Below are 11,667 nucleotides of genomic sequence, written 5' to 3' on the forward strand. Positions count from 1 at the left end.
ATTCTATAATTTACATACACTTTATAGAAAAATGAATTTTTTGGCACCTCTTGTCCCTAAGATAAAAAATAAAAATTTCGAAACTATACATAGATATAAAACACCACCAATCATATTAAAAAAAGTGATTTGTTTACTGCATAAAATGTATGAGGAGTTCTGAGAACTGGATTTATGTAGAAAAAACATTGTTTTTCGACCCCAATTGGCTCTCAGGATGAAAACGAAAATTTAGAAACGTACATGCACATCTACAGGAACTTCTAATCAACTTCCAAAAAATGAACTGGGTATTGCCTAAAATTTAAGAGGAGTTCTGGTAACCAGGTTTTTGTTGTAAAAAGTTTGTCGGCCCCCAGTCGGCTTCCAGAATGAGAAAGAAAAGCCCAAATCCTTATTGAACATCTTAAAGAAACCTTCAATCATATTAAATATTCAAAAATATGAACTGACTACTGCTTAAAATGGAATAGAAGTTTGAAGAAGAAGTCAGTTTGACAGTTGGACGGAGGGAAGGACCGAGATAACATCTTTCTTTAGAAAGTGCGGGTATAACAAACTAAACAGATACATTGTACCGTTCTCCAAAGAAGACGTGAATATTCACCATGTATAAATTAAGATACCTCCCATTTAAAAATCATAGAACATGAATACTAGGATTTAAAATTTACTGTAGGCCTAATTCTAGTGAATAAAATCTCAAAGAAGATTCCAGAATTGATATTTTTGTTCATTTTAAACTATAGAAAATAAATCCATTACGTGTTGAACTATATTCAGATGTTACGAAGTAAATGAAATTGAAGTACTTCATGAAAGTCAGTATCTCCTATTTGTGATGAAGAATAAGTTCCCATCAATGAAATCCCAAATGGCGATATATCTTAAGCAGCTGCATAAATCAAGTTTAGTTATCCTTGTAATAGATCAATTGATATAGTCATTTAATATTCACGTTAAACATTGGCTCAATGTTTCTCCCTTACAGAAAAAAAAGTGTTTCTTGTATCCTTTAATTGTTAAAATGCATTCAAGGATTTCAATTTGATTTATCAGTTTAAGATTGTCCTTCTTAAAAAAAAAAGATGACATCTTATATAACTGTCAAGTAAATATGAAACCATCCAATCGTTTTGAATTCTACACGTACTGAGCTTAAACATAATTATGTCTTTTTTTCTATAAACGTATTGTTATTGTCTCTTTTTAGATAAACCGAGAATGTTTGTAAGAAGTGAAAGTCTTATGACGTAATATTTCGCATATCAATTCCACTAATATTTTTATCAATCATATTTGCACAAATGAAATACAAAATGTATACTCTATATTTTTCATCATGCAAATTAATTTTTTGAAAAATAAAAATACGTAAAAATAGAGTACTTACATTTTAGATAAAGATCTTTATTCATTTCCCTGACTTAATTCCATATAATATTTATAATGTAAAAAAAATGTTAAAATAATTACTTTTATACAATTTGTTAGCAGAAAAACCACAAGATATGCATCCTAAATATAACCTTTGTTGCCTACGTGACTCCCGCTATCTCCATTTTGTATCTTTTTTAGATGCTAAATTAGTCTTTTTTATTTGGTAGCAAAATAGACGATTCATGTACGTACGCATGACAAACTAAAAAGATTGTTAAGCACTTCCTTCTGCATAAAACTGATAACAAACGTGGAAAATACAATCAGTACTATATGTAAGTTAAATCAGAAATGCCGGGTACTAAATTGATCTTACATTTTATTGTCGTCGCTCTCGTGGCGAAGTGGTTAAAACGTTTGCTTTGAGTCGAGTGTTGATCCTTACGTTGCGGATTCGAATCAACTGTGTAACGTGGAGACCGGTCCTTCGGATGAGACCGTATTAACCGTGGTCCCGTGTCGCAGCAGAAGCTGGTACGAAAGTTTCTCTCACTGCTCAAAGGTCATAAGTTCCGAATACAGGTCTAAATTTGCAGCCCTCCATCGGCAAGTGGTGGCGTCTCAATGAGTGAAAATTTCTTGAAGGGCGTTAAGCAAGCTAGCAAACAAACATTTTATTGTCCTTTCTATATTAAAAAAAATTCTTATCGAAATAAGACAAGTTCAAATTAATCATTGATGCAATATTCTTGGTTCACCTGTTGTACCAAACGTACATGTTTTGTGCTAAATGGAAGCAACATAAAATATACTCTAAATATACATAAAATATAATGGATAGTGTTTTTATGTGACAAAATGCATCTGGCATGATATTTTAAAAGTGTTTTTCCAAGTTATGTGTAAATTTTGACACAAATCTAAAATGCCCTTTTATACTGAACTTAAATATTCAATGCCTTATTTATATTGAAGTTAGTTGTGTTTGTTTATACCATTATACAATTATAATGTTTAGCAACCACGGCTTTGTTTTTAAATAACTGCTTGTTCTTTTTGGTTATTATGAAAATATGTTTCACCTTCTTTGCCACAAATATAAACAGTAGTATATCGTTTGAATAGCAAAAATGTCCCGAAGAAAGTTAGAATATAGATGGCAGTAGTTATACATTATTTTTCTCTGATTTATAAACTATCGTATCGTTGCCTTTGTCCGAACCTCTTAAGTATTTCTTCTCATTCCAAGTCTTAAAGATTCCAAAAGCTGCAATAAATATTACCTGAAAACAGAAGCAACACATTCAAAATTTCACTCTGAAAATATTTTTTATCTTAAGCTTAAAATACAGTTATTTAACAACTTACTGAGACAGTAATTAACCCGGCACATACTGTTGCTGACCAATCAAAACCATATTCATCTGCCAAAGCTCCTCCTACTGTTGGCCCTATGAATGCACTGAAAAAGCACTAAATTAAAATTATTCTAATTGCAATTATGTACTTGGAAACAATTATTCATATAATGATACCGTAATGGTGTTTGAGAAAGAAAGTGTCAACCAAAAACAGCCTCAAAACAATTTGAATTTTTGAGAAACATACAATCATGTACTTTTCTTTCGAAAGAAATTTGCACTATCAATTCGATTGTTTTAGAAGATAAATAGCCAATAAAATTTGGGTTCACAGTTTATTGACAAATTCAATGAATATGTGTGCATGAGAATATGCTTAAGATCCTATGCAAAATGCCAATTGCATTATATATATATATATATATATATATATATATATATATATATATATATATATATATATATATATATATATATATATATATATATATATTCTCAACGACAGTGTAGTGTAGGGCAGCGCCGCGAGAATTCCATCGGCATCGAAAGCAAGTTTTTTGACTTGCCTAGATAGCCGAGCGGTCTAGCGCGCTGTTCCTGTACTGCTAGGAGACAGATTCCGTAGTTCGAGAGTTCAACTCCGGGCTGGGGCGGAAGTGGGTATCCTTATAAAAGTGAATTTCTTTGTGCTTTCTATATTAATATTTCTTCACTTAGGGCAGTTATGTTACTTTAACAGTTGTAAAATGTGCTTTATATATATATATATATATATATATATATATATATATATATATATATATATATATATATATATATATATATATATATATATATATATATATATATATAATATATATATATATATGTACTAGTACCCAAGAGAGAAGCAGGAATTAAAAAGTCCAGAGACCATGCCATGAGTGTCCATATTTTCCTCCATTCCAAGTGCCCTATTAACAGCAAACGAAAAGAAACATGTTTTATACAAGTCACCCTTAACTGACATTTGTAAGGATAAACAACTTCGAATTGGTACTAAATATTTAATACATGCATTTTTAAGTCTTAACATAATGGAAAGCAATATGTCAGCATATGGATAAAGATATTGCTAACATTAGCACATGAGGTAATATTTCAATAACTAAATGGACCTAAACTGAACACTATGCATAAAGAAAAACAAATTCTAGGGTTATAGTCAGGTATTGGACTATAATTATGTTCCAATTTTCCTTTTATGAAGCCGAGACTCAATTATAAACTTGATCATTACACAAAGACATAATCACTAGCTAATGTTTTCAGAAAAAGCAAAAATTATACGAAGGTTCGAGGTTTCACTTACTTTGCTGACTCTATTAACCCTCTGAATGTGGGAATGATTGCACATCCTAAACCAAGTCCCATAAGTATCAGGGATAAAATTACAGACCACAGTTTGCTAGTAACAAAAGTCCAAAAATATCATTGAAATATATACTCAATTACAGTTTTTCATTTGAAAATGTTTACATCTTAACTTATTTATTGAGTGATCGTAAACGTAATTTTAAAAATTTGTTTCTTTTTCACATAGTCAAATCCATCCACTTGTACTTACAAAGGTAAGTGATCTATTAAGGGTGTCGGTCCCATTAGTAAATAGCCAACTGCCCCAACCAAATTCCCAATTGCCATCATGCTCTTCACGTAGCCCTAGTAATATAAGTTAAAATACGTGGTATTGAACTACACAGATGACCATATTTTGAGATGCAAACAATCATAAACTAAAAAAAAATGTGTAATTAAGTCGTCCCACTAAAGACCCTCTGGTCTTTAGAAGTACCGATTTATTCCATAGAGCTGACCCCCCCCCCCCCCACCCCCCCACCCCAAAAAAAAATAATAAAAATAAAATTAAAAAATCAAAAGATCAACAAACAAACAAACAAAAAAACCCAGCAAGAATTAAAGGGTGAAGTAATACAGTAGGCCTCTCATCATTAAAGCGTGCACATAATTAAAATATCCGATTGGAGGTTTAACTCGCCATTATACTTAAAAATTCAGAAGTTGAATGTGTAAATGAATGAAACCATCTGTACATTTGAAAAAGATAAAGTATAAATAATTAAGTTGAAAAAAAGTACTTAATCATTCAGATAGCATAATACCCACTCATTCTCAAATGTTAGGGAATATTGATGTTATATTTGCTAATTCCTCCGTCTGAAACACATTGTTTTTCAGTAAACTACAACCTACCTTTTAGAGTTAGCAGAAAAATGGATTTATATACGATGGATCATGTTTTGTACACATGAAATTAAATTAACTAAAGAAAGTTTCGTTTCTGCTGCAGAGCTACCCAAAGGCTCAAAAGTATGTGGAGAGTTTGTCACAGAAATTCTGTAAATTTTTGAGGGTTTGAATATTGTGGAATGTGTAAAAAAAAATCAGCAATTTTGCAAGCGTCTTTTATTTTCTGAATGAGAAACCAAGTTAAGTTCCTCTATAAGATTTCTTCGAAAGTACATGTATCTATAATTCCTCTGTGGCACGGTCTACATTGTATGGTAGGCAGTAAGGATATAATACTATCAATAATGATTCAAATTCTGTGTTTGAATTATGACTCCTTATAATGATGACTTACAGATCAATTTCAAGTTTCATTAATTGACCAATTTTCACGTAAGTTATTGCCCGTAGTTTTCTAATTATTCAGTTTTTTCCGGATGTTTTTGCTGTGCTTGTAGATAATGAGCAGATTTTTGGCATGTCTCTTTAAGGTTCCACATAGAAGTCTTTGGAACACGTTAATTTCCAAAGATATACAGTGAATGAATCTGTAGAGGAGTCAACAGTAAGGGTACGCACGGAAAACGATGCTTAAGATGCTTTATTTAATCATATTATTAAGATTATTTTTTCAGGTAAGACCTTTCGCAATAAGCCGTAATTTCTAAATTGTATAAACTTGCATCAGATCCCACATCTGGAATTTCCAGGGGTTCGTGTTTTATGCGTTCTTTGAGATCGATCACTGTTCGTTATCTTCACCTTTTTCATACATAGTATATCACGGCAAGCATCATTTATGCTTCAAATGCTGTTTGTGATTCTTATTGTACAATGTAGAGATCTATACAGATGTAATGATGTACAAATACAGAGGTACAAATAAAGATGTACAAATATCTGGTTATTTAAGGGGGCCGACTGGGGTTTTCATTGCGCAATACTTCGCGCAGCATAGTAAAATAAAGCGTATTTACTCTTTTAAAGCAACTATTTTTACATAATTTATAAAAAAAATAACAAATTTAGGAAATACGAGGTTAAAAAATCTAATTACGTTTTTAAATAACTGATTTTTTTAACGATTTTTCAAATGATGGGTAGAAAGACGTCGTAATAGTGTGTTTTTGACGTTATGAATAACCGAAGTTCTTTAAGCGGGGTCATTAATTATGCCATAAAATAAAAAGTATAAAATATATGCTCTTGAAATTTTAAACATAGGAAATTGAGAATCTAGCAATCATTGTTATTATTTTTTAATAAATCCGTGGTATCTGTCATGTTTTGTTGTACTCCATAAAAACCGGAAAATATCATAGATTTTGACATTTTGAGATGCCCCCTCTGGAAACCAGACTGTAGAATTTTGTGTTTCTTGCACAAAATGTACAATATAGTATTACTCATCAAATAATAAAATTTGAGCAAAAAGTCTATAGTAGTATTTGTATAATTTGCTCCGAAGTGCGAAAAAATGGTATTTTCCTATATAATCCTATAGTAAATGTACCTGTATTTTGAGACGGTCCCTCAAAAATAACCAGACGGTAGATTTTCACTAAACTTGGCATGTATACTGAAGTCAATGTAAGGTATATATGGTATAAAATTAAAGAGTTTCTCTATAGTAGTTTTCACACAATAAAACCCCAGTCGGCTCCCTTAAAGCCTTTGAATAACTATATAATATTATATTTGTTAGTCAATTAATGCAAGTCCCAACTAGATTTTATGAATGCATACATATGGAGCTCATTACTGGCCAAGACGGTCAAAGGACAACTGTTTTAAAATTATACTATCCCATAGTCAAACAGTGGTCTGTAGGTATAATAATTGTCTTTACTTACAATCTCTCTCATTATTATTTTTGATGGACACTCATGGGGATAAATTAGTCATATACATGTAAATGACTGATTTCTCCGATACAATCTGGAATATATGGGTTAGCTATGGAAGTTTCTGATATCCAATCTCAGTGCCATTTTTACCTTTTTATCCGTGATAAATCCCCATAGAGGAGCAGTAAAAGTGTAAATACCACCAGCTATCAAAAATACCAGTCCTATTAATGCTGTATTATCCTTTAACTGAAATGAAGAAGAGTTGATCGAAAAAAAGATCCTTTTTTAGAGACAATTGAAGAAATCGGTCAAAAGAAATAAAATAATGGCACAATACCTCAGGTAGGTTTTTCACATGCAAAGCTAATGTGGGATCAAGAAATGCTAAAGAAAAACTCCCAGCTGATAAACTTAAGGCAATGACCCAGGAAAATGGATTTCTGAGTAGAGATAGTATGGATTTTGACTTGGGTCTTGGGGAATCTGAAAGTGTATATAGGGGTTTCTATTTGTTATGATGATATAATTCTAATACTGTTTTTCAGTGTTGACAATTATGACTTACTTTAAAAAAAATCATTTAAAGTTGCTAATATACTAGGATTTTAGTTGTTCTTCAATTCCTTCAAAAATACAATTTAAATTTAATGTGAATAACGAAAGCTTTTTTGGTGCTTCAAATTTTTAAATTTCAAAATTGATAGTACGATTCTATAAGTTATATTAATTAATATAATTAATATCCATCATTAACTCACCATTAATATGCCCTATAAAGAAGTGTCCAAGTACTCCATTAAGCACTGTTATGGATCCAACTACGAAAAATGGCAACCCAAATCCTCCCAACTGAAAATAAAATGTATGGTAAGTTATTAACCATTACATACATTCTTTTTCTATTTCAATATTGCAATGGCAGGCGACACTCTTTACTTTGATTATGACCAAAAAAAAAAAAAAAAAAAAAAAAAAAAAAAAAAAAATTCATGCAAAAGAAAGTCACTTAAAGATATGACCTGAGTATGGAAGCCTGGAAGGACATTGTCTTACTTCTTACTTGTTTTGACTTATTTTTTATGACTTATTTGTTAATTCTGAATTGATAATTTACATTTGTTAATACACGTATACTAATTTAAAAAAAAAAAACGGTGGGGTTTATGATGGAAGGTACATAGTTCCAGCAAAGATTTACGTTTTAAATTTACTTCTAATGTCCCTTCAGTGCTTCCGTACCTAAGATACTCTAAAACAAAACCATCATTTGAAAAAAGAAATCAGTATTTAGACAATAGATTTTCAGAAGTAATTTGTTAAGAAAACTATTTAAGCTGGTAAAGTAAAAAACGCACAATCTACTCTTTAATGATTTGGAAACATCATTTTCACGTAAGTAACCAATTCATTTACGGCATCAATGACAATTAATATTTCTATCATTTATGGTACCAAATCTTAATAAAACAATTAAGATTGTTGTGGTAAAAGAGTTACGAAAATGACTTTAATTTCCGACTTCTCCTTGTTTTAAAGCCAAATAAATATAGGTTACATAACATCTTTGTAGTTTAATGAACAAAGAGTTCGTATGGATGCATATTCTGAGTGTATGAGAAGGATTCCCAAATACTCAAGATACCTTAAGAAATACCATAAAGAATTGCAGGTTTAATGAAATATGGCGATGACGAACAGTATTGAAGCTCAAAGTACAATTAAACAATAAATCATTTCAATACTTGTAAAATATTTTTATGAGCACATTAAAAACAATAATCTGTGTATATTACCTGATAGAGGGCGCCACCAACTGCTGGACCAGCGATCATTCCAAGACCAGAGAACGTCTCTAATACGCTCTACATTGTACATATACTTAATACATCATGCAAAAGGTAACAAAAATGTAAATGTTTCTAATGCATTCAATATACAAAAAAAAAAAAAAAAAAAAAAAAAAAAAAAAAAAAAAAAAATCAACAATCTATTAACACATTATATCTCTGTATAGTCTCTTTTACATCTTACAAAAAGAAAATGGAAAATAATAATTAAAAAAATATTCCCACAAATTCAAAGTCTGTACTATTTTATTCGCAGGCAAGCATAGCATTCTGTTCAATATAGACAAATTCATTAAAAATAAGTGTACTATAAATTCAAACAAATCTACAAATGTATGGTGAGCACTTTTCACATAAAAGAAAATACAGATGTGCACTTAATGATCGATTATTTGAGTTTTTTCATCAATTCCAACAGCTTATACATGTACTTACAAAAACAGTAGCAACGTTGTCAGGGAACACCGTCGCAATAATGGCAAAACTGGCCGTCAAGAACATCGAACATCCTAAAGCTTCTATTGTACGGCAGAGAAAACACATTACTATGTATATAGTTCCATCGGGACTTTTATCTAACACTCTGAAAAAAAAAGAACAAAATTTAAATGTCGACTATTGTGTTTTTCTGCCTTCCCCATCTAGCAGTTATGGGTACTGTAGATCACCAAATATTCGCGACACCTTATTTTCATGAGATAGTTATTTAGATAAGTGGGATAAAATTTTTCACGAATTATGGTTACATGTATTAGAGTATATAATCGACCGGTATATACATGTACGCGAGAATGAAATTTTCGTGAGCAGACAGCCTCGCGTAATTAGCATAAATAAAGTTCTCGCGAATAAAAAAGTTATTTATAGTATAAAAATGAAAAAAGTTAATATACATGTAATTCGTTCCAATATTTAATTATTAGAATTAAAGTATTAAATACAGAACAAGTGCAAAATTTATTAAATATTTATACTTAGAGTGTGTACATACCCAAATAATATACCACATATACCTCCAATCATGGTACCTGAGAGATACATAAACTTTGACCCAATTTTTGTAATCTGTCAAATGTATAAATAAAAAAAAACTCTTAAAAGAGTATTGAACATAAACATCCTACTATGCTGCCTTATACAGATGAACAGTACCCTTCTTCTTTTGTTTACAACATTTTAATAATACCTTATCATGTTGGTCTCCATTTTACTGAGATAGAAATATTTTTACTGACAGAGGATATCTGTAGTTTTGCTAGAATCTTCGAAGCAAATCAGCGCAACATCTTTTATTTTTAAAAAATACTAGTAATTCATTTGAATGTATAGAAATGGAACCTATACTGTAAATAATTAGTAAGGTGAGTTCATATAAACTTGCATAATTTCCTAGTACTGGAGCCGATAAGAAGACAACAAACTCAAAAACTCCAAATATCATTCCAACCACGGTTTGCGAAGCTCCCTTCTTTTTAGCCTAAAATCAACACAAACTCGTTACAATTTATTCTGAGTTAAGAAGGACTTTTAAAGAAATGTCATTAACTGTATCGTTTCTTTTTGTATGATGTTTCATCATATGATTTATTTATTTATAAGATGTTTCTGAATTTGTGTACTGTTACCTCTGCCGGGAAGAAGGGTGCAAGAAGTGCGAATCCCGTAACACTTAAAAAATTGACCAATGCCATGGATGCCAGAAGGACTTTTCTGTGTTTCGGTATTTTTGAAAATGAAAACTCATCATCTTTCTTTGTATTGATGTTGGTGTTAAGACTTTCCTTCCTATAATCCGTAGTGCTTATATTGTGACTTATGAGGGGCTCGGTTTCGTTGTCACCCATTCCTTGGGAGAAAGAAAAGGTAGAAGCTAAGAAGACTTTCATTGCTCTTCGAGGCGGTAAGCAATAAAAGTGACAAAACTGTGTGAAAAATTGCATTAAACTGCGGTGTTAGTGTAAACGTATCTATTCCAGTCTTGTACTTAACGAATAAGAAGACTTTTGAAGAAAACTCCGACATGTTTTGTGCCATTTGGAATAGAGAGTTAAGAAACAATCACTAAATCTTGATATTTATCTGTCCCGTAGTGTTAACATCCTGCATTTTAACAATTTCACCATCCTTTTAACTGCACAGAACGTAGCACGGTAAAATAATAATATGGGCGAATTTTAGTGGAACAATATCCTTCCTGTTAAAGTGATTGGTCTTGGCCTTCAATAGTGGGATCTTGCTACATAATTTACAAGGGAGGAAAAAGCCAAGCTATTTACTTGTCAAGTGTTGAAAAATTTTATTGCTAGGGCGTTATCTAACAATTTGACCATGATAAATATCGGCCAAGTCAGTGATGAAAGCAATTTATAAATGCATATCGATAAACAAAGTAAATAAAGAAGTGTTGTTAGTTATAAATATAAACACTCGCATATTCATACATGTATATAACCTACTAAATATGAAGTTATCTCTCTTAAGATCAAGATATGCACACAAAGGAAATGTACACATATTTTACAGTAATTAGACTAAAGTTTGATAGTTTTTACCTTGCATCAATGACGTATCCTCCCTGCGAAGGTAAGTGTGTTAATATATTGAGAAGTCCAAATCATTTGTTTAAGGCTTACTTGACCGAAGTTCAAATATTTTATTGACTTAAAATTGTTAGGATTATCAGTGCATGACGTAATATAAAGTAGGTACACAAGACATATGAAAACGGCAACGTCATATATAAATTAAAAACTAGGCTTTTTGATATCATGAATTATGAAGATGTCGAACAGTAATCAAGCTCAGAAATCCATTGAAACAACACAAATTTGGAGGAGAGCAAACACGGACCTCTAAAAATATCAGAGGTGGATCAGGTGCCATGGAGGAGTGAGCATCCCCTGTTGACAGGTCACACCCGCCGTGTGCTCCTTGACATGA

The 11,667-nt window shown here is 31.3% G+C and overlaps 1 protein-coding gene across 1 annotated transcript; it reads right to left on the reverse strand.

The window, feature by feature from the left end:
• Positions 1-2,221: 2,221 nt before the first annotated feature.
• On the reverse strand, positions 2,222-10,571 carry LOC133182725 (MFS-type transporter SLC18B1-like). Its single transcript, XM_061317574.1, has 13 exons — positions 10,353-10,571; positions 10,109-10,204; positions 9,719-9,792; positions 9,163-9,310; positions 8,674-8,742; positions 7,639-7,729; positions 7,218-7,363; positions 7,028-7,126; positions 4,348-4,442; positions 4,093-4,188; positions 3,620-3,694; positions 2,749-2,842; positions 2,222-2,663 (listed from the first exon to the last, which is right to left on the reverse strand). Exons 1-13 carry the CDS (start codon positions 10,569-10,571, stop codon positions 2,547-2,549), a joined length of 1,419 nt encoding a protein of 472 aa, XP_061173558.1. The 3' UTR covers positions 2,222-2,546.
• Positions 10,572-11,667: the final 1,096 nt, after the last annotated feature.

This window comes from Saccostrea echinata, unplaced genomic scaffold, assembly GCF_033153115.1.
Source record: "Saccostrea echinata isolate AGI-Se365-2 ecotype Australia unplaced genomic scaffold, CSIRO_AGI_Sech_v1 ptg000009l, whole genome shotgun sequence".
NCBI classification, from domain to species: domain Eukaryota; kingdom Metazoa; phylum Mollusca; class Bivalvia; order Ostreida; family Ostreidae; genus Saccostrea; species Saccostrea echinata.

Bases quoted from the DNA above. Each gene is read 5' to 3' on its own strand.
- LOC133182725 (XM_061317574.1), bottom strand. From the start codon at position 10,571: ATGGGTGACAACGAAACCGAGCCCCTCATAAGTCACAATATAAGCACT. The intron at 7,127-7,217 runs GTATTGTGCCAT...TCTTCATTTCAG, and splicing joins ATGTGAAAAACCTACCTGAG to TTAAAGGATAATACAGCATT. The intron at 3,695-4,092 runs GTAAGTGAAACC...TGCTGTTAATAG, and splicing joins GGGTTAATAGAGTCAGCAAA to GGCACTTGGAATGGAGGAAA.